At 38.1% G+C, this 23893-nt stretch overlaps 1 protein-coding gene across 4 annotated transcripts in view; it reads left to right on the forward strand.

Annotated features, from left to right (window-relative positions):
• Positions 1-20267, forward strand: part of thop1.L (thimet oligopeptidase 1 L homeolog) — a 31514-nt gene extending 11247 nt beyond the window's left edge. For all 4 annotated transcript variants that reach the window (XM_041568362.1, XM_018231884.2, NM_001087915.1 and 1 more), the window contains 12 exon segments: positions 2032-2232; positions 11738-11886; positions 12769-12876; positions 13386-13488; positions 14810-14970; positions 15054-15189; positions 16771-17137; positions 17220-17421; positions 17496-17682; positions 17811-17939; positions 18527-18663; positions 19340-20267. In XM_041568362.1, coding sequence (XP_041424296.1) covers positions 2040-2232; positions 11738-11886; positions 12769-12876; positions 13386-13488; positions 14810-14970; positions 15054-15189; positions 16771-17137; positions 17220-17421; positions 17496-17682; positions 17811-17939; positions 18527-18663; positions 19340-19498 — 2031 coding nt within the window. In that variant the 5' untranslated portion in view covers positions 2032-2039 and the 3' untranslated portion in view covers positions 19499-20267.
• The last annotated feature ends 3626 nt before the right edge of the window (positions 20268-23893 follow it).

Consider the following 23893-nt stretch of genomic DNA (forward strand, 5'->3'; position numbering starts at 1 on the left):
TGTCTCCTGCTCTCCAATATTATCATAGTCCTTGGGGTTTATTTCTATACCATCTATTTCTCAGGTGTGTGTTGGCCATGCCTTTAATCGCGCTCCATCCCCTTCTCACCTATGTGATATTTTGTTGATTTTAGGCCTTTTTCTGTGATGGTGGTGGGGTGAGTACACTAATTTAGACAGGGTGAAGGTGAGTGGAATGTAACTGGCGGGGGGGGGGGCACAATGTATACAATCTATATATACAGCTGTTTATGTGCTAATGGGGGATAGGCCAGAAGCTGTAGCCACATAAACTGACCCCTTCCCCGCACAGGTGACATTAGTGAGAGGGAACAGGTGTTTCACTGATGGTCCAGTCCTCAGTGTCTGACACCTGTATCAATGCGCTTGCCCCATAAACTCCACCGCTGTCACACTGTAAATCTATCACCTCCCCCTGTGTTTCAGGAATAGCTTCCCCCTTGCTGCAGTTGTAGACTGCTGCTGCTAGCCTAGTGGCCGTGATTGTTAATTGTTCCTCCCTCTGTGGGCTACAGCCCTGCCTGTCTGTGGGCTAGCACATAATGAGGCATGTGATTACTGCCTGGCAGCTCCAGCAGGAGGAGGCTCCGGGATTTGCACGGGCTGAAGGCTGCTGAGTATTTTTATCTGGTGCGGTTCAGATCACGTTGTGCACAAACAAGGGGACACTGCATAATCATTACTCAAATGGAGATGCACCAGACTGCATAGCTGATCTGCTCTAGGTGCATACAGTAAATATTAATTCATCTGTTCACAATACAGTACAATACAGAGCAGCACACTTTGTGCACATATGTTACAGGTATGGTGCGATCTCATATCTGGGAATCTGACAACTAGAAAGCTTGGAAATTTCAGAAAGCTGTGTCCCATAGAGTAAATTTTTGGCGATTGATTTTATTTTTATTTTCCCTGAATAAAACTGCCTTGTACTTGATGGTAACTAAGCTTCATGAATTTATAGTGGTGAAAAAACAATCCTAGTGGGGTTATTTGCTATTTAAATGTTGTCAGCAGGTTAAAGGTATTGATTTTTTTTAAGTAATTTGGATCACCATACCTTACTAAAAAATAATTTGATTATTAATTATACCCACTATGATTGTTTTGCCTCCAATAATGATAACTATATCTGAGTTGGGATCAAGTACAAGGTACTGTTTTTTTTTTTACAGATAAAACGATAATTCATTTTTAAAATGTGAACTATTTGTTTAACATACCCTTGTGTAGGGCTGGTTTAATACATATTTGTTAACTCTTTGTATTGTGTGTGGGTGTATCCTGTCATAGTGAGAGAACATAAAGACTTAGTGACTGGGCCACAAGATAAAAATGCTGCCATGTAGCTATTGCATACATTAAAATTGATTGGAAGAAAGCATCCAAGCACCATGATAGCTATATCATTGTTGATTCAAACATTGAAATTGAACATATAACAATATTAAATTCAGCTTTAAAAATTAAAAATAAGCCTTTCTCCAGTATACCTTAATTAAAAAGTATATTTAAAAAACATGTTTGTTTAGTACAATCACTCATCTCCCTGCTACTTGCATGGAACCAGCAGCAGCCGACTTGCAAGCAATCAGTGGAGCTCTGACTATAATTCAAGTTTGTTTTTTTTGTAAAGAAAAAAAATATAGTTGTTTTTATTTTTTATAATATTTGCATATTATGTATCAGCAGAGATAAACTGGCATAAGCAGGTCTGGACTGAGAATCAAAATAGGCCCTGGCATTTCAAGTACATAGAGGCCGAAACAGCCCCCACCAGTACAACATATATTGACTGTCTATGGCATCTTGCATATGTCAAAATCCACATATTGCCAGTTCCAGAAATGACTCAACATTATGACTCAACTTCTTTAGGAGGCTGCTTGTAAAGATTCCATGAGTACTAATCACAATGACCTAATTTTTACTTCACATAAATAAGTGACATTCAGATACTCTAGTGAGCTCATTTATTGAACACTGTAACATTGCTCTGCACTGCAGATCACACGATGAATCCCCAGTTTAAGAATGATGGAAACCGTCTCAGATGGGATCTGACTCCGAAACAGATTGAGATACTGACTGGTGAGGTCATTGAGCAAACAAAGAGAGTTTATGACCAGGTTGGGAGCCTAGACCTGAGCAGTGTCACCTATGACAACACACTAAAGGTCCTGGCTGATGTGGAAGTGGAGTATTCAGGTATGTGGATATGAAGAATCCAGCTTGTCTATGCTTTGTGTTTGTTTTTAAATGCATCTTTGCTGGATATTGTAACATTCAATCATATTGTATGTACTGTATATACAGTCATATGAAAAAGTTTGGGAACCCCTCAGCCTGAATAATAATTTACTCCATGTTCAATAAAAAAAGATAACAGTGGTATTTCTATCATTTCCCAGGAACATCTGAGTTCTGGGGTGTTTTCTGAACAAAGATTTCTAGTGAAGCAGTATTCAGTTGTATGAAATGTAATCAAATGTGAAAAACTGGCTGTGCAAAAATGTGGGTACCCTTGTAATTTTGCTAAATTAAATGCATGTAACTTCTCAATACTGATTACTGGCAACACCAAATTGGTTGGATTAGCTCGTTACGCCTTGAACTTCATAGGCAGGTGTGTCCAATCATGAGAAAAGGTATTTAAGGTGGCCAATTGCAAATTGTGCTTCTGTTTGACTCTCCTCTAAAGAGTGACATCATGGGATCCTCAAAGCAACTCTCAGAAGATCTGAAAACCAAGATTGTTCAGTATCATGGTTTAGGGGAAAGCTACAAAAAGCTGTCAGGTTTAAACTGTCAGTTTCAACTGTAAGGAATGTAATCAAGAAATGGAAGGACACAGGCACAGTTGCTGTAAAACCCAGGTCTGTCAGGCCAAGAAAAATACAGGAGCGGCATATGCGGAGGATTGTGAGAATGGTTACAGACAAACCAAAGATTACCTCCAGAGACCTGCAAGATGGTGTATCTGTATATCGTTCTACAATTCAGTGCAATTTACACAAAGAACATCTGTATGGCAGGTGGATAAGAAAGAAGCCCTTTCTGCACTCACGCCACAAGCAGAGTCACTTCTTGTATGCAAAAGCTCATTTAGAGAAGCCACAATCATTTTGGGAAAATTGAGAAAAACTAATCAGACAAAAAATTGAGCCTTTGGTCATAATAGAAAACGCTTTGCACGTCGAAAGAAGAACACCGCATTCCAAGAAAAACACCTGCTACCTACCTGGTGGAGTTTCCATCATGCTGTGGGGCTGTGTGGCTAGTTCAGGGACTGGAGCCCTTGTTAAAGTCGAGGGTCGGATGAATTCAACCCAATATCAACAAATTCTTCAGGATAATGTTCAAGCATCAGTCCAACAAGACAATGACTCTAAGGGCTCTCACACACGGCCGTTCCGACCTGCGCTCCCCTGCATTCCGTTTTTTGGCGTTCAGCCGCAGGGGAGCGCAGGAATAGACGCAAGTCATTATTTGAAATGGGGCTGTACTCACTCAGGCGCGTGTAGGCGCCGAACGCAGGTTCAGACGCAACATGCTGCATTTTTCCTGCGTTCGGCGCCTACACGCGCCTTAGTGAGTACAGGCCCATTTCACATAATGACTTGCGTCTATTCCTGCGCTCCCCTGCGGCTGAACGCCAAAAAACTGAACGCAGGGGAGCGCAGGTCGGAACGGCCGTGTGTAAGAGCCCTAAACACACTTTGAAATCTACAAAGGCATTTATGCAGAGGGAGAAGTACAATATTCTGGAATGGACGTCACAGTCCTCTGACTTATCATGGAAAATCTATGGGATGATTTGAAGCAGGGTCTCCATGCTCGGCAGCCATAAAATTTAACTGAACTGGAGAGATTTTGTATGGACGAATGGTCAAAAATACCGACATCCTGTATCCAGACACTCATCAAATGCTATGGGAGGTGTCAATAGGCTGATACATTTGCAAAAGGAGGCTCAACTAAGTATTGATGTAATATCTCTGTTGGGGTGCCCAAATTTATGCATCTGTCTAAATTTATTATGCTGCATACAGTATTGCATATTTTCTGTTAATCCAATAAACTTTATGTCACTGCTGAAATATTACTGTTTCCATAAGGCATATATTAAAAGTAAGTTGCTACTTTGAAAGCTCAACCAATGATAAACAAAACTCCAAAGAATTAAGAGGACTATTAAAAGAATTATGACTGCATATACATATCATAGAGCAAGATTGGGAATGGTGAACTCAGCAGTTGTATAGATAGCTGAATGCCTGTTGTGTTTAAAGAAACATTGTAGAAGTGTGTCATGGTGCAAGGGATTACAGGTTTTACAGTATGGGAAGGGCTATTATTCATTACTTCTGTGCTTTGGGGAACTGGCTGCTGCTCATTTGACACCCTCAAGTAGCCCCAGTCAGCTAAAAAAATAAATGAATGTGATACATAGCGTATACCCTTTTAATTGTTTGGAAAGCTTTTCTTTCATGTCCTTTGTTTCAAAGTCTAAGCATGTATTTGAAATTGTCATACTTCCCTAAAATTAGAATGCATTTTTGACGTGTCAGGTGTACAGTCAGAAGTGGGAGATGCTTGTTTTATGGCGATGTGCAATTTCGTTTTTTCTAGCTACACCTAAATCCCAGTTGGATATGCCTTTCAGACCAGTTAAAGGAACAGTAACACCAAAAAATAAAAGCTGTTTAAAGTAATTAACATATAAAATACTATTAGCATGCACTGGTACAACTGGTGTGTTTGCTTCAGAAAGACTGCTATAGTTTATATAAATAAGCTTCTGTGTAGCCATGGGGGCAACCATTCGAGCTGGAAAAAAAGGAGAAAGGCACAGGTTACATAGCACATAACAGATAAGCCCTGTCCAATACAATGGTATTTTATCTGTTATTTGCTATGTAATCTGTGCCTTTTCTCCTTTTTTGGAGAAAAGGTGCAGGGCAACAGTACATAATATTTAATTAATTTGACACACTTTCAGTATTTGGTGTTACTGTTCCATTAAGGTGGCCATACATAAGCCAATAAAATCCATCCATTCGGACCAAGTCAGCAGGTTATTGACCTGTGTACAGAGTGGGCAGACCTGTCTGGCTTATATCTAGACACAAAACAGCCAGATATCAACTGGGCAAGTTTGATTTTACCATCCAATGAGCACTGTATTAATGCAGCCCTTATCAGCCAGAGGGCCAACAATTTGATCAGCCAAATTGGGCCTAGACTGGCTCATTGGTCTTCCTTAACCAGTGATGGTATTTTTAGTAGTGCCATTTTGACCTTGTGTAAGACAAAACTCAGTAAAGGAAAACCTTTAGTAATAGTCAGGCAATTTATTCATACATCATAACAGTTTTGTCTGGGTAAGCTGTTGGAGTAACACACAGAATGTCAGCCAAGGACTTACCAAAGACCCACCTCTTGGTCCAGGCGTTATATAGCTTTCAGAAGGCATTTACAGTAATTGTGACAAGGGGTTCACGGAAATACCATACATGGTCTGGCGAGGAGACTTACTGGCATATATTTGTACATTCCTGTAAGATGTGCAGTTTTGCAACATAAGAGATTTCTGGTTCCAACTGTCCACAGTCTCGTAAACATCTATTGGCTAAACATAGCCATTGTGGTACAGACAACTATTGAGCAACACTTCTGCAAAAGGGCATAAGAGACATGCTGACACTATGCTGACACTCTGGAATCTAAGTAACAGAGTGGGGATCATTTATTTGTATGGCCTAGTATAAGTTATATGAGTGACCATTGTCCACAGTAGACCATTAGCCCTTAAAGTCCATCCTGCCTTAGGCCCTATAGCGTTATGGCGTCATAGAGGGCGGGGGTGACAACTATCAACCCTCTGACACTAGCCATTCGTCCGTCTTAGGATTTGGACCGTTCCAGCTATAAATTTCACTGTCATTACCTCTCTTGAAACATTAAATATGTTTCACATTAGTAATTACAGGCACAGTAAGAGTGCTGAGAGGACCCCCAGGAACAAGGGAGGTCTATTATAAATGGGACAGTGGTGTACGCTGTTGTGAGTTACAGTTCAACTGTCGTGGCAGCACCAATACAGAAGTGCAGCTGAAAGCTGAAATCAGTGAAAAGAAAAAACAGGAAGCTAGGGAGCTACAGATACATCCTGTTTCATGAAATAACTTGGTTAAGTGCAGTTGGGAACAGAAAACCCTATAAAATGACAAAGAATATACAATATATATATAACATGTTATAAGAGACTAATATAATACTGATTTCATTACTATTGAAAAGTAAAAAATTATTCTTTCTTTCTTTCTTTCAAACCTCCCCACATACAGCTGAGAAAAGCTTTACCTTATAGATGTAAATCAAATGAGAGCAGAAGTTGGGGGGAGGTGCTTATAGCACAAATTCTAACGGAGAAATATACTGTAGACCAAGTATTAATGCTAGGATGACATGGATACACTTAATGAAACTTCCAATGGAGTTGTTTAACCAGCTATAACATTTTACCTAATCATTTGGAATAACCGAACTGTTCTATAAAAAGATTACACTTATTGTTGCAGCTCTAAAACTTTGACTATATGACATTCAACAAACATTTCAGAAACAATATGAGTACAACCTTCTTTTTCCTATCAAAACACATGCTAATCTAAAATCATACTATTTTGGTCAGCTATTCTATTTATTTGAACAACCTCTATGTTTATAGTTACATAGTTACATTGGGTTGAAAGAAGACAAAGTCCATCAAGTTCAACCCCTCCAAAGGAAAACCCAGCATCCATACACACACCCCTCCCTACTTTCACACAAATTCTATATACCCATATCTATACTAACTATAGAGCTTAGTTTATGACGGTGATAAGATTTATATTTTTTTTATAGATTTAACATTATGGGCGGGACTATTCTTGGAATCTAGACTCTACTCAATTCTAACATTAGCACATGACAGAGTTCTATTATTATGGGGTTTAACATTTTTTTCCTTTTTTCTCTTTTTTCTACGTCAGTGCCGTTTACACACAACCGGCTACATATAGAGCTGAGGACTGGGGCAATAATACAATAATAAGTAATTGCAGGAAACTTCCCTTCTAAAACCTTTTTTTTTTTTAAACAGATACAATTTTACCTTTGTTGTTTTCATAACTAATTTAAAACTAAACATATAGAGAAAATGTTACATTATCACATTCCCATTGTTCTTATAAATTGTACACAATTTAACTATATCACATTCAATACTGTATGAATCTAAACCTTAAAATTAACCCATTTCAATATCAGTCCATCAGTTCATTATAGGGGAAAGTCCAATCAGAGAGACATCATGGCGGTGGATAGGCATATGAAGAAATATTCAACAGTCACTTGTATTCAGTCAATGCAGCAGTCTCTGTACAGTTCTTTTTAAGAGTTCATAATCAGTCCATGGATTCGATATTAGGATAGGCAAAAATGTAAAGGCATCACAGATATGAATGGCAAACTTTGAAATGACTCTTTGTATGTATGCAGAGTTTCTTTCAATGAGTGGTGGGATCAAGGATAGTTGTTCTATTTGGAATGGATTGGAATAATCTCAACAGCTACTGATGGAATTTTGCTCAGATCACCAACCTGGAAACAAAGAGACAATGTGACAATATCTGGTGTTCTGGTAATACTGACTTATCTAATGTACTAGCCAAAGAACTCTAATGAAACTACTGTATGAACTGTCAGTAATGAGAAGTGGTTGTACATTTATGATATGAGTGAAGGACTTTTATTTTCTTGTGCTTAATTCAAATGGAGAGAGTCCACAACACCTGATAGGATTGTTGCAGTGAATTGACAGGACAGCTGGGAATAAATCCAACCAAATGCTGCCAGTGATTGTGTTGTTGGAAGTGGGATGGTACAAAGACACAACTCCACTTAAGATCAGTGATATTTGCAAAATTTGTAACAGAATCGAAAATTTAATTGTGTAAACTATCAAATACAACCTGTACTGTTTCCTTCTTATAACAAAATAATATTGATTAATCATAACCAGGAAAAACATTTAACAAGTTCTCTCTTGTACCTTTATATTTTTATATTTTTAGCCTAAATGAAAATGACATAGACCCATTTTAGTAGCATCATTTATTTCTACAAATTTGGTAGTGAAATTACTGATTATCAGACAAAATCAACAATAAATTTAAGTCACTTCTGCATTTTCTTACACTTGCAGACTTGTGATACAAGATACACAAGTGCAAAGATTAAGGAAGAATTTTTTTTTTTTAGCAGCGGCACAAGCACATAAGCTGCATTTTTATGAACTGAAGCTTATTTAATTAGAAAAAATAGTAACAACAACAGAACCCACAATATAATACTCCCCTCTTGTTGTACTGCAAATGCAGTACAATAATATGAAATAATAGATTCACATCTGTCTAGAGAATAATGAAAATAATTTAACCTGTACCAATGAGCGAATCGGGTATGGATCCAAACTGCATCAAGTTTACCTTCATGTTGGTGAAAAAGATCCAGATGCAGGAGATACAGAAAAAAAAAATACAGATGAGTATGAAATGGTAAAGTTAAAAATATTTGCTGTGGTTAAAAGTTCCTGAGCCAACGGGCTGACAAAAGAGGAAGTTACAAAACAGTGAGAGAAGTTAAGTATCTGAAATATTGTGCAACGGAGGATTCTGGGAAATGTAGTTTTTATGACAGTACCAGCAAATAGAATCCTACTTGTTATTGTTTGGACTTTGAATTAGATTTCCTCTAAAGGGTGCTGTAAGTCTAATGCACCATTAAGTACTTCAGTGTGAAACAACTGACGGTGATTTATTTGGTCGGCAGGAAGTTTGTCTTCAGAATATTCAGGGGAAGTACTACTGTTAATAAGCTTAAAACATTCTGAACCATTAGCTCAATAAGAATCTTTATTACTGGGGGCTGCACTGTCTGTGGAACCAAAAGTTCTGAGATTGTGTAACCCTGTGTCACTCTAAAATTGCCAATAGGCACATTTAAATGGCATTTAATTGCTCCTGGGTATCCATATAAAGGACTGGATCTAAGTTTGCTGAGCAAGGAGCAGAGAATAGGTGTAATGGCTCAGCTGAAGTATATGTGAAAAATATCACTTTCTATTGGTTGGCAAAAGCCTGCTAGATCTAATAGCATGCAATTTGTATAATAAAATATTTACTCTTACAATTATCCTTTATCTGTCACAGTAGAATTTCAAGTTGTGAGGGAAGAAAACTATCGCCTTCTGGCCAGGAAAACGCAGTCTTGTCCCCTCCACTGTGACACTTAACAAAGGCTTTGAAACTTAAAATGTTTTGGGCACTCAACTAGCATATCTAGGAGGATTGTTAGATATTCTAAACTGATGGAACATGTTTTTTTTCAGATCACAAGTCAAACATAATACCCTTAGAAAACAGTTATCAATCTGACACATAAAGATAAAAAAAAGAAGTAAGGTTAGTTTGAGACAAAAAACTATAACAGAGAACATTTAAAGAGACAACACTAATATTTCTGTTAACACAAGAAAGACAAGTGGAGTGAATTAACCTTATTCACGAGTAACCCATTCACAAACAGAAATACACAAGAGAACTAATGTTACTATGAGAATAATAACAAAGAAGACAATGTAAGGATAAGATAAGAATAGTGACATGATAGTCTAAGACAAAATGACAATATTGTAGTGACAGACACATAGAACAAATATTACATTACAAGAGGTACCTATGAAAACATATAAACATTAAAGAGAACCAAAAACAGTAAGGTAAACATATTCATTACCGACACATCAAAGTCATATAACCGTCAAGTCAAGTCAAGTCAAGTCCTTTTCTTTCTAACATACACACAAGTATTACATTCTAAATATGCTCTAACAGACCTGTAGGATGCAAAAAAGCTTAGCAGCGAGCTATTAACATTGGTTTATAAAACAAACAGGGCAAACAAACATACATATAAACTGGAGTCACCTGCAGGAAAAAATTATGTTACACTTTTCTCTGTAATTTAGAACAGGCTTACAATTGAGTGGAAAGGGAGAAAACAGGTTTGAAGTTGCAGACAACACCTAAATGTTTGTAGGGCTCTCGTTTTTCATCTGACAATTCAAACGGACAGGAAAGTGATTCACACTTCACACTCTAAAGAATTTCCTTCAGAAAACCTAGTTTTCCGTATTTCTGGCCTGCTAGGTCGCCCCATAAACAGAAACCGCAGAAAAATTCCTAAACAGCAAGCAGACTCTGAGATAGAGCCACAAATTCTCTCGTACACCATTACACATATGACAGTTACACTAAAGTTATTCACACACTCAGCTAGGCAAACATACAACATTCATGGATCCTTTTGCATACATCAAACAACATACAGTACACGTGTAATTTCTATTTCAAGATGTTTTAGACTACACTTCATGATAAGGAATAAGAGACGTACAAAATACAAAAACAGGAAGGAAACTGCGGATTCCTATCATGAATGGCAGATAATTTCAGCTGATTAACACAACAATTAACAAAACAAGAGGCAAAAAGAAGTTAGAAAAACAAATATACCCCACCCAGGGGTACTTACGCGCGTGTATCCATCCGTAAAGTAAAGCTCGACGGGGAAACCTTCCTGGAAAAGAGATATCCACGGGTAAACTATCGACATCCGGGAGAAAAAAAAAACTCCACGGGTACACTACAAACATCCGAGAACAAATATCCTCGGGTACACTCCAGTAACCACAGTCTGGAGCCCTCCATTGCCTGAAAAAATGACTGGAAAAAACTGGATCACAGTCGGCGGGTCACCATATGATGGTATTTTTAGTAGTACCATTTTGACCTCGTGTAAGACAAAACTCAGTAAAGGAAAACCTTTAGTAATAGTCAGGCAATTTATTCATACATCATAACAGTTTTGTCTGGGTAAGCTGTTGGAGTAACACACAGAATGTCAGCCAAGGACTTACCAAAGACCCACCTCTTGGTCCAGGCGTTATATAGCTTTCAGAAGGCATTTACAGTAATTGTGACAAGGGGTTCACGGAAATACCATACATGGTCTGGCGAGGAGACTTACTGGCATATATTTGTACATTCCTGTAAGATGTGCAGTTTTGCAACATAAGAGATTTCTGGTTCCAACTGTCCACAGTCTCGTAAACATCTATTGGCTAAACATAGCCATTGTGGTACAGACAACTATTGAGCAACACTTCTGCAAAAGGACATAAGAGACATGCTGACACTATGCTGACACTCTGGAATCTAAGTAACAGAGTGGGGATCATTTATTTGTATGGCCTAGTATAAGTTATATGAGTGACCATTGTCCACAGTAGACCATTAGCCCTTAAAGTCCATCCTGCCTTAGGCCCTATAGCGTTATGGCATCATAGAGGGCGGGGGTGACAACTATCAACCCTCTGACACTAGCCATTCGTCCGTCTTAGGATTTGGACCGTTCCAGCTATAAATTTCACTGTCACCAGTTAGCTTTCTAAAATTCAAGTTATGAACTGCAAAGTCTTGTACCTTCTGTTATGTTTGGGTTGGGTTGGGGGGTGGGGGTTGACACCCTTGCTGTTATACCATGATCTTTTGCTTTACTATGTTATATTTACTATGTTATATTGCTTTGTGTCCTATTTTAGGGAAGAGGAGCATGCTTGATTTTCCACAGCATGTATCTCCCTCAAAAGAAATCCGTGCAGCAAGCACTGCGGCTGATAAGAAACTGTCAGAGTTTGATGTTGAACAAAGCATGAGGGAGGATGTTTACAGAAGAATTGAACATTTGCAGGTAAGATGATAATTGCTGCAAAAAGCGTGTTGCAAAAAGTGCAACACACATTTCATTGAGCTCTTTGGAACACAGAGAAAGTACTGGCATACTAGTACTGTTGTCTAACATCAGTATTTCACTTTGACCTTAAAATGATAATGGTAATTAATTCTGTAATTGAGTCATAATATTCGATAATTATGGGTACGTGCCTAAGAGTATTAACTAAAGCTGCCTGATTACCATTTCGAGTTTGGGCAGGGCCCTCTTTACCTCTTATATTTGTTATCAGTTGCTTTGTATGGTCAATGTGTATACCCAGTGTTGGACTGGGATGCCAGGGGCCAACCTGAAAACCTTTTGTGGGCCCACTCTCCAAACTATTTCTCCTTTTCTTCTACTCGCTCAACCTCTTTATTCTCCAGGTCTCTTTTCTATATTTTCTATAATCTATTATTTGATCTATTTAGCCTTTTTGTTCCCAAACAGAAATAGGGAATGGCCATGAAATAGACCAAATAGTTAGAAGCAAGAGGGCCACTGGCACCTGGGCCCACCTGGAGTTTTCCTGGTATCCCAGTGGGCCAGTCCGACACTGTGTAAACCCATTCAGTACAGAGCTGTGGAATATGTTGCCACTTTATAAATATGTGTTGATAATAATAAAAAATATACTTATGTTCGTCCAGCTTGCACAGATGGGGTAAATGAATATGGAATATAAGAATGGCAATCCTCATCATCATTTATTTATTTAGTTCCAACAACTTACATTCATTTTCAATCATTTAACAAACAAGTTTTACAGCATAAAACCTGCTCATAGGAGCACTTGTTTTTTTTATCTCTCGAGTATAGAAACTTGAATTCTGACTCTTCTGCATTATGACTCCTCTATAGACCATTATACCATCTAATACTCTAAAACCTGAAGCAAAGCGATGGCTAGAAAGAGTGATCAAACTGAGCCAGAGGAATGGACTGAATCTCCCTTCAGACACCCAGGAGGTAGTAGATTTTGTTGTTTGCTGAATTATACAATAAGGAGGAGCTATACTTGTACTTTATTCCATGTCTCATATATGGTTAACAAGTAAAGAAGGTTTGGGAAAACTATACCAAGGTGTGTCATCTTTGGAAAAAACTCTGTTATGAGCTGGCTCATAGAGAGAAAATTGTGTTTCTTCTCCAACATATTGTTAAAAAAACAAAAGTTTCTCCATAATTGCTTCTATGTAATGATTTCCCGAAATCTTCACCATATCTTCATTTGAGAGTTTGCTGTAATGTATGTAATGTAATGTAATGTTTATCTCTGTTGTATTTTTTTAGTTAGTTTCTTCTTATAAGTCTTGAATGCACTTTAGATTAGAAATGAAGGTTTTGTGTTGGAGCATTAACTCTGGCTGTACTGATTTTTATGTTTTATGTGTGCAGCATGCTATCTGTTCTCTTTTATATTCTTAATGTACACCAAAATTTCCAAAACAAATGATTATGTATATTTATCTTTTCAGAAAATTAAATCCATTAAGAAAAAGATGAGTACACTCTCCATTGATTTCAACAAGAATTTAAATGAAGATATCACATTCCTCACCTTCACAAAGGAAGAACTCGGTACGGTTCCTTGGAAAATTATATGTCGATCTGATGAATCCCACACAGACTAATATTTCTGTTCTCTATTTCTCATATATATATACACTACACCAATCACATCAGTGTCCTGCTTCCTAGAAGGATGGATTCCCATTTACACTGAAGATGTTACTAGCACATGGGGTGTTATCAGGTGCAGGACTACCTGTCTTCTGTAGATAGACCTCCTTTGTGGGACTGGTTCTGTCACCGCAGTCAACCCTCAGCAGCACTCATGCTTCAGGGGGGGCTGAGGCATCCCAGACCAACTTTCCCAGTCCCTTCCAGGCCCCCTACCAGGTGGTGCTTAGTGCCCATAGCGGAACCCCCTCCTCTGGTTCCCCCCCTTGCTTTCTCAGAGCCTTCCACAGTAACTAGCAGAGCTAGTTTTTGCACAATTGGTATTATTTAGTTATTTATTTATAGTGTGTACTCAATAGGTGCACGATTTGTAGTGTTTTTTAATGATTGGGACTCAGGTTTGATAGTGATAGATACACAAATTTTTAAATGGGTATTTTACTCATTTTATTCAAATTTATCACTAATTGCATCCATACGTGTAGGGGTGGATTAATCACAGTATTTAAAGGGGAGTTCACCTGCTACGAATTTAGCTCTGAAGAAGTGCCGTTTGTTCTGGGCACGAAACGCGTAGGCTTAACTGCACTTTGATTGCCACTGTTTATCACACTGTTTGCTTGAATAAAGCCACACTTGATGAAGTTGAAACTAGAATTCTCCACAGTTAAAGTGAAATTCTGCCAATCCTTGTGACTTTACAGAAATTTTTATACTGTTTTCTGATGTGAAACATTTTACACACCTTTATAAATAGGGCTTAACTCTTATGGTGTTTGCATACTATAAAGGTATTCACAAGTCAGTAGATATCTATACATTTTAAAGGTGTTTTACACCTTTGAGGTAATGTGCAATTGTTTTTCATTAATTTTAATATTTGTGGTTTTTGAGTTATTTAGCTTTTTTTTCAGCAGCTGTCCAATTTGCAGTTTCAGCAATCTGGTTGCTAGGGTCTACATTACCTAGCAACCATGCATTAATTTGAGCTTGATTGATTTTGACTGGTATATGAATAGAAGAGGGCCTGAATTGAAAGATAAGTAATAAAAAGTAGCAATAACAATAAATGTACAGCTTTATAAATCATGTATTTTTTAGATGGGGAAGTGACCCCCATTTGAAAGCTGGAAAGAGTCAGAAGAAAAAAGCAAGCTATAAAGAGAAGCTTAAGCTGAAAGTGGAAATTCTGAAATGTCTATGCTATATGTTGTTCTAGGAGGTCTCCCAGATGATTTTCTGAATTCCCTGGAGAAGGCAGGTGATGGGAAGTTAAAAATTACATTAAAATATCCACATTATTTCCCCCTGATGAAAAAGTGTTTTATTCCTAATACTCGACAGAAGGTGGAAGCTGCTTTCAATTCCCGTTGCAAAGAGGTTGGTTTGAGTATATTGTTTTATGCCTAAAATTAATATTAATCATTTGAGTGACTTTGTCTTGTTTTCCACACCTTTCCCAGGAAAATAGCAGGATACTTCAAGAGTTAGTGCAACTAAGGGAACAAAATAGCAGTATTCTTGGCTTTAAAACACATGCTGATTTTGTTCTGGAGATGAATATGGCAAAGAACAGTGTGACTGTGGCAAGTTTTTTGGGTAGGTATCCAACGTACACATTTTATAATGTAAACATATAAATATACAGACCTAATCATTGTTCTTGTTATAGAAAGAATATACAAGTGGCCTCAAAGCTGGTGCTTATTTTTGAATTCCTGACTTGGATGCAAGTTTTGGTTGCAGAAAAACCAGGTTTACTGCCAAACAGAACCTCCTGTAGGCTGCCAGTCCACATAGGAGCTATCAGCCAATCACAGCACTTATTTTGCACCACCCAGGAACATTTTTCATGCTTGTGTTGCTCCCAAACTCTTTTTACATTTGAATGTGGCTAATGGGTAAAAAAGGTTGGGGACCCCTGGCATAAGTCAACAGGGGTCTGCCACTCAAGCTTTCCTTGTCCTTTCATAGAATCTCAGAATATAAAATGAACACAAGAAAATACAGAGCATTGGCAATAATAATACGACACAAGGAAATTACTACAACTTAATATATATACCGTATATATTATATTAATATATAATCCTTTCTGATCTCTGGACCTGACTCTTAACACAATGTGACAAAAGTCAATTTTCTTCCATATCTTTTAATTACCATTTAATCAGCTGGCTAGCAACATTGTCAGGGGGCAAAGTCAGGAGTGCTGAGAATCTAATCCGCTGGATAGATGCTACTTTTAAAGCGTTCCTTTATGGTAGCAAAGTTGTTTCCCCCTCCAGAGGTGCAGGCTTATAGAGGAACAATACTATTTTTGCCAGAAAATGCCTCTAGCAAGTGATGTGCTGGCTGCACCAATAGGGATCTCCCAGGGGTAGTGGCCATGTTTGGTTACTTATATGTGCATAATGAGATGTAAGGTGACATAAAGGAAAAGGGGAGGAGGGAGCTGGCCAAATCTACATCACACGAATGATCATGACTGAACTGGGATGTGTTGTTTCCCAACATACGCATATATTGTCCCAACATGGCCACCCACAGCAGGAACTCCCTTCTTGTGTAGCTAGGGGCATTTTGTACAGAAACTAGTATTGTTTCCCTCAATCAAGGGTTTATTAGCTTGCACATTCAGCAGGGTAAACAAATTTGCTAGGATAGGTGCCCTGTAAAAAACAAAGAAAGGTATACTCACTGGGGTGGTGCCTGTTCACTTAAAATGTCACCTGCCTGTGGTGTTTCTGTAGGAACTCATTCACCGTGATCTACTTCCACTTCTTTTTTCTTTACACTGGGCCCAGGCAGATACAAGTTGAGTGGAAAAGGTCAGCTGACTTGCTTATTAAGTACAGCTTTTTCGCTCTACTGTACATGTTAATGCCTGGGCCAGAATGAACAAAAAATAGAAAAAGCCAAAGGAGATGGTGACGATAAGTTGCTACAGAAATACCCTGGGCTTGGTTGCATTTTTTAGTGAACAGGAGCACTGGCACAAGAGGACTGGAGTATCAGGTAAGTGATTATTATAACTGTATGGTATCTAAGATTATGAGACCCCCAGTTTATTATAGCTTTAACTGCAAGTCAATTTACAAATAGCTTTAAAACCATTACAAACTTGCAATGAATGTAGAAAATAGGTCCTTCATTCACAATATATAATGTCTTTTTCAGAGGAATTGTCTCAAAAATTGAAGCCGCTTGGTGAGCAGGAAAGGTCTATCATGTTAGAACTTAAGAAGAATGAGTGTAAAAAACGTGGGCTGAATTTTGATAACCAGATCAATGCCTGGGATATGCGTTATTATATGAACCAAGTTGAGGAGACTTCATACAATGTGGATCAGAACTTCTTGAAGGAATTTTTTCCAATTGAGGTAGTTACTACTGGTCTCCTGGGCATATATCAGGAGTTGTTGGGATTGAACTTTGTCTTAGAAAAGGGTGCTGCTGTTTGGCATGAAGATGTGTCTTTGTACTCAGTAAGGGATGCCACAACCGGACAACTCATAGGAAAGTTCTATTTGGACTTATATCCACGGTGAGTCATTCTTGTCTTTTAGTTAAAAAACATTAATGGAACAAAAAAAAAATGTTTTTTTTAAATCTTTATACCTCCATAGGGAAGGGAAATATTCACATGCAGCATGCTTTGGGCTCCAGCTTGGATGTTTACTGCCTGATGGCACCAGGCAGATCTCTGTGGCTGCTATGGTTGCCAACTTTACTAAGCCCACACAAGATGCTCCCTCTCTACTACAACATGATGAAGTAGAGACATATTTCCATGAGTTTGGACACGTTATGCACCAGTTATGTGCTCAGGTAAGCGACTTTGCCATTTTTAGTGTAAGAAGTATGTTTCTTATATTTCAACAATGTTTTTGTCTGCGGCACAGGCAGAATTTGTACTGTTCAGTGGAACAGGTGTAGAGAGAGATTTTGTAGAAGCTCCTTCTCAGATGCTGGAAAACTGGGTTTGGGAAAGGGAATCTTTGCAACGTATGTCACAACATTACAAATCTGGTCAAGCAATTCCTAAAGAGGTATTGGAGCATCTTATAAAATCCCGGCTGGCAAACACAGGTAAGAAGCAGTCTTTTTGTAAGTTGAGTCCATATACACACAAGGTCTGAGAGTGCATAACTTTGCTTGACAATCAATTATATATGTGTTATTTTATTTGTCATGTGGCTTTTAATTCTGTCTTTAAGGTCTCCTAAACCTTCGACAGATCGTTCTTGCCAAGATAGATCAGGTGCTGCACACACAGGTTGGCGTAGATCCTGTTGAGGAATATAGCAAGTTATCCAATGAGATACTTGGAATCCCAGCTACACCTGGTGAGAGACTCATTTTTTTCCCTCTCTTTTTAAGTATGCCCTTAATACTACTACTACTTAATAATACTATACAACAAAAAATTAGTTGTATAGTAGCTGAAATTATTCAGCTACTATACAACTAAAAAGCAACAAAATTGCCTCCATTGCTATAATGTGTCTGTGCTGGGCAAAGAGAAGTGTTTCTGAGCCCAAAGCAGTGCTCTGACTTATATAATACCCTATCCTTGACTGTATACATCTCATTAGCCTTCCTTGCAATAGCTAGGCTAGTGAGAGTGCAGTTTTTTATCTCAACTGAAAGGGGAACAAAAGGCAGCATCAGAGACCAAATACCCCCAACATCAAATGCTTAATGTTTTGAAAACTCAATACATCACGGTACGGATAAGGTCCACTTCAGTCAGATCCAGTGTATTAGTGGCTCACATGTTGGAATTTTAAAAGGTCTTTAAGTGATGGTAGTGAGGAAATTGCATACTCTTGGGTGGCAGGGACATGGGAATGGGAAAACTGATGAAGCCTGCAACTTACATTTGTGCATGCTTGCCTACAAGCTGTGTCTAAATCTGTTCTATTCTTTCCAGGTACAAATATGCTAGCCAGCTTTGCACATCTGGCAGGAGGATATGATGCTCAGTATTATGGATACCTATGGAGTGAGGTATATTCTATGGACATGTTCTACACACGTTTTAAACAGGAAGGAATCATGAGCAAGAAGGTAAACTTTCCTAATTTCAACTGCAGTTTTTAAAATGTATAATTTCATACACTTGAGCAACACTGTGTTAAAAGCATATGTGATTCTGTAGTGAAAACACCTACTGATAATGACTGATGACATCACTAAGCACCATTAATAAGGATATAATTTACAGGATATTCATGACTTCTGTTATATACACAACCCAAATGGGACTCTGTGCAAAATGTTGAAACTAAACAATTGTATTGTTTTCTAAGAGATACACATAATGGCAAGACAATTTGGCCAGGTAGGGGCTGTCTGAACATCTTTTGAACCACTTGAGTGTAGCAGCCATACATCCTGTGTACATTCTGGAAAAACATTCATATCAGCTGTGTTTTGTGCACATTCAAATTGATGTGAATACATATACAAACAAAACACAGTGTGAATGGATTTAAAAATACTAGTGTTAGTGTTAGCCAGTCAAATTGCTGTATTAAAATGCATAGCATCTTTTTTTAAAAAGCTGTTGAAGCAACACTTACTGTTTTTAATCGTCTCTACAAGGATTGTTGTATTAAAACTGGATAGCACTGTAATCAAATGTTATTGCCACTTCCAATTTAATGTATTGATGTATAGTACTGTACATGGTAAAATGTTCATGTTTATTTTGCATCAAATGTTTTGTTTTCCAATTCTTAAGGTTGGTGCAGATTATAGGAACTGTATTCTGAAGCCAGGGGGATCACTGGATGCCACTGAAATGCTAAGGAACTTCCTAGGTCGTGACCCAAAGCCAGAAGCATTTCTCCAAAGTAAAGGACTGGCTAATGTTAATGCTCCTGCACCCCATGCTAGCTGATCTACTATCATGCAGCACTATCTGTAATGACTTGGAAGTAGACACATGACCAGGGTTATGGAACACAACACTTTACAACATTTTAGGGAACAGTTCAGTGTAAAAATAAAAACTTGGTAAATAGATAGGCTGTGCAAAATAATAAATGTTTCTAATATAGTTAGTTAGCCAAAAATGTAATGTATAAAGGCTGGAGTAACTGAATGTCTAATATAATAGCCAGAACACCACTTTCTGCTTTTCAGCGGTAAGTCAGCTAGAAGTTTTTTAAAAAAATGTATTGATAAATAAGGGGAAATAACCTGTGCGGATCTGGTCGGAGTATATTTCAGAAAATAATGAAATAAATTCAGATTTTTATAAGTAACCCCCCCCCCCAATGTATAATAATTCATACTTTTAAGTTGTGCTCCCCTCTTTGTAGGAACATCTGATACAGTTTTCCATTTGCAACAGAGGATTGTCAGCTATTCCCATTGCTAGTTGTATCTATTCGAATTAAATGAAGCTTGAGGGCCCCCATATCCTGACTTGTTCTGGACCACTGAAATATTCTTTTATTTAGGTCTAGCCATCACAACATTTTTAAATAACAATAGTTTAAAAAACAGGAAGCTTTACATTTGGTTTTTTTTTGTGGGTCATAGCCTAATGTTTGATTAATAGCTGGATAGCAACCCTGATATGTGAAGCAAGCAATAAGTGACTGTTGTTATGATTGTAAAAGAAACTGGAGCAGGCGCTCAAATAAAGGCAATCTTCCATCAAATAGTAGAAAAGTAGAAAAGATTTATTGTGTCCTCTGCCTTACGCGTTTCGTGTTTGTAACACTGAGCCTGTAGACTAGTCATATTTTTATGTGGACAACATTCCAGCTGCCCTGTCATCATATCCTATAGAGGCTGCATACTGTCATTTAGGCTGTGGGCATAGGGCAGAATTAGTTCTATTGTGTTAAGACAGTTCCCCCCCCCCCCGTGAGTTTATCATGGAACATGTGACAGAGCTCTCTCTTTTACATAAGATTATTAGCGGCAGTATATACACATTCACTCCTCCCTATACTGCTAGCTTTGGGGGATATTAGTCTCTTACTGTTTATTTGCTGTTTTACAGCAGTCAATCACACTGTAGTCACTCAGGCAGCATGGAAGGCAGAAATCCCATGGGGCTTAGTCAGGAATAGGACAAAGTCTGACTACAGTAATATTCTTGGTGTTGCTTTCAGAAATCAGCACATTATGCTCAATCCGCTGCTACTGCAGATGGAACCTACATATACAGTAGTAATTCTCTGTTAGAATGTCTAGTAGGTTTCCAGATACCGAGGGGTAAGTATAAAGCAGTGACAGATTATTGTAGCTTGGACCAGATGTAGATTACAGTATTTAAGGGTGTGAGCATATGCTGTATGTATATATATATTTATAGCAGACAACGCCAACATACAATAGTTCTCACAGTGACTGTGGCTTGCAACAATGTCAGGATGCTTGCCTTGGGGGGCGATGGCCAGAGTTTATTGGGCTGAGTAGCCAATGGGTAGCTAGACATGCTCTTGATGGGCAGGAGTAGTGACAAGTGGCTGCCTGGTTACACTTGCCCACTTGACCCCTAGCTGTTGGGTGGCCGGCATGCCAGGTAGTCCAGGAAGGGGCATGGCGTTTGATTATTGGCAAGCATTCTCTCTGGGAAAGGGGTTAATTTCACTTTATTATTTAAGTTTCCATAAAATCCATAGCACCTGCAAAAAACAAAAATAATAGTAATAATACTACCATACACTTAGCACAAGCTTGCAGTTTCATGCCACTCGGCTAACATAGCTATTGGGGGTTGGAGGCAGTTCACTGTATCTGGGCAAGTATATAGAATTAACAGCCCCCAATATTATATCATATGGGCCTGCTATTGCAGCTTCCTTTTGTGAGCCAGGGAGAGAGGTAGGTTTACTATACCTAAGCTGATCACTTAATTCACGACACGGGCTCCAAAGCGTGGTAGGGCGTCGAAGAACTATCAGAGGGCGGGGCTCCACAACATGGAAGGGCTGTCGGAGAGCAGGTCTCCACAGCGTGGAAAGGGCTGCCTGAGTGAGGTGCTCCACAGCATGGAAGGGCTGTTGGAGCACGGAGCTCCACAGCATGGAAGGGCTGATGTGTAGAAACATTATGGCAGCAAAACACACACTTTTATAAATTGCCATTTATTTCACACTGATTTTTACACACTTTTTCTGGCATTAATTGTTTTACATAGTATGCTAAAAAGTGCCCTTTTTTTTTTTTTTAACAATTCTTTTATTGAAACAAACATACATTCAGTTATCACGACTGTAGTAGATACAATGTTTGGTCCTGTTAACATACATTACATGTAAGTAGTTCAGTTTTAACAATAAAACTTAAACAGATAACAATAACATGGTGTCTTTGTCGTTCTTCAGATTCTTGTCTTAGTCATGACTTTGCATCACTATTATTATGTTCCCTATGTTTTCCTCGTCATATTGAGTAACAAATATTACAATACAGTTCTATCCCGATACATCTGGTAAACCACAGTGCATCCACAGCAATACACAGAGTTGCCATAGGTTCTCAATTTAACACAGTATAAAGACATTGACCTTTACCCATCCCCCGTTTCCCACACATTAAAAAAGTGCCCTTTTTAGTAGAAAGTGGTAGAGTATCAGAAAAAAAGGACATTAAAAATGATTAGTTCAGTGCCTAGTCCTGCAGGTAGATTTAAATAAAGTATTAAAACAGTTAAACAGTTTAAAACATATATAGTGAGTGCAACAGCTGTATTTTAGAGTATTTATCCAATCCATTTCTCTTTGTACTAGTAGTTGGTTTCTATTACCTCTTTCTTCAGTCCTACATATTCTATTTCCTAGTTGCACCCAGCAACACCAAAATTATGAAAAAAAGCAGCAGTTTTTTCCTGTCTTCATCTTGAAACGTTGCTCTCCATATACAGGTATGGGGCCTGTTATCCAGAATGCTCTGGGCCTAGGGTTTTCCAGGTAAGAGGTCTTTCCGTAATTTGGATCACCACATCTTATGTCTACTAAAACATCATTTAAAAATGAATTAAAACTTACAGAATAGTTCTGCCTGCAATTAGTATTAGTTATATATTTGTTAGGATCAAGTACAAGGTACGGTTTTATCATTACAAAGAAATAGGAGATTGTTTTACAAAAATTTAAAGATTCGGTTAAAATGGAGTCTATGGGAGATGGTCTTTCTGTAATTCAGGACTTTCTGAATAACAGATCCTTTACCCTTAAAGGAAAACTATACCCCCCAAAATGAATACTTAAGCAAAAGATAGTTTATATCAAATTGAATGACATATTAAAGAATCTTACCAAACTGGAATATATATTTACATAAATATTGCCCTTTTACATCTCTTGCCTTGAGCCACCATTTCGTGTGCTGCCTCATAGATCACCTGACCAGAAATACTACAACACTAACTGTAACAGGAAGAAGTGAAGAAGCAAAAGGCAGAACTCTGTCTGTTAATTGGCTCATGTGACCTTACATGTGGTTTGTATGTGTGCACAGTGAATCTTACGATCTCAGGGGACGGCCCTTATTTTTTAAAATGGCAATTTTCTATTTATGATTACCCAATGGCACATACTACTAAAAAAGTATATTATTATGATAATGGTTCATTTACATGAAGCAGGGTTTTACACATGGGCTGTTTTACTCAGTAAATTTTAATAGAGACCTACATTGTTTGGGGGGTATAGTTTTCCTTTAAGATGTCATTCATTCACAGAGTACAACGGCCTATCAATGGCCTATCGGATTCTGGCATTCCATGGCATATGACCAGATGCAACAAAACTACTCATCAATTCATTAATATTAATACATATTTCTAAGGATTCTGGAGAGTCTACCAAAGATTGTTCCTGGATCCCAGCTTGAGACCATTTCTTTAAACAATATAGTGATCAGAGCTCTCGGTTATGACTGAGTTGTTAAGAAAGCTGTCAAAACAAGTGAATAAACTATTATATTTTTAAAATATACATAAAAAATGGTTGCCAGACTGGATTTTCAAAGCTGGTAGTGGCTCCTGGCAAAAGCCTGCATGGTTACGCAGCTGTCAGCATCAGTACTATTTTCCCTATCTGGGCAGCTGCAGCTGGAGACGCATTATAGGGGTGATAGATGGAGAGTCGTGATTTTGTATGCCACACCTTTACACACTCAAATGTATTTCTCCACAGTAAAAGATTGTGTCATGGTTGAATGTACAACATGCATTACACTTATGCTGCCTTTATCATTATAAGTTCCAAAATATATTATTCAGGCAAGCAATCAACATTGATGAATGCATTCCAAGCATAGGTAAAACAGG

Source organism: Xenopus laevis, chromosome 1L, assembly GCF_017654675.1.
Source record: "Xenopus laevis strain J_2021 chromosome 1L, Xenopus_laevis_v10.1, whole genome shotgun sequence".
NCBI lineage: Eukaryota > Metazoa > Chordata > Amphibia > Anura > Pipidae > Xenopus > Xenopus laevis.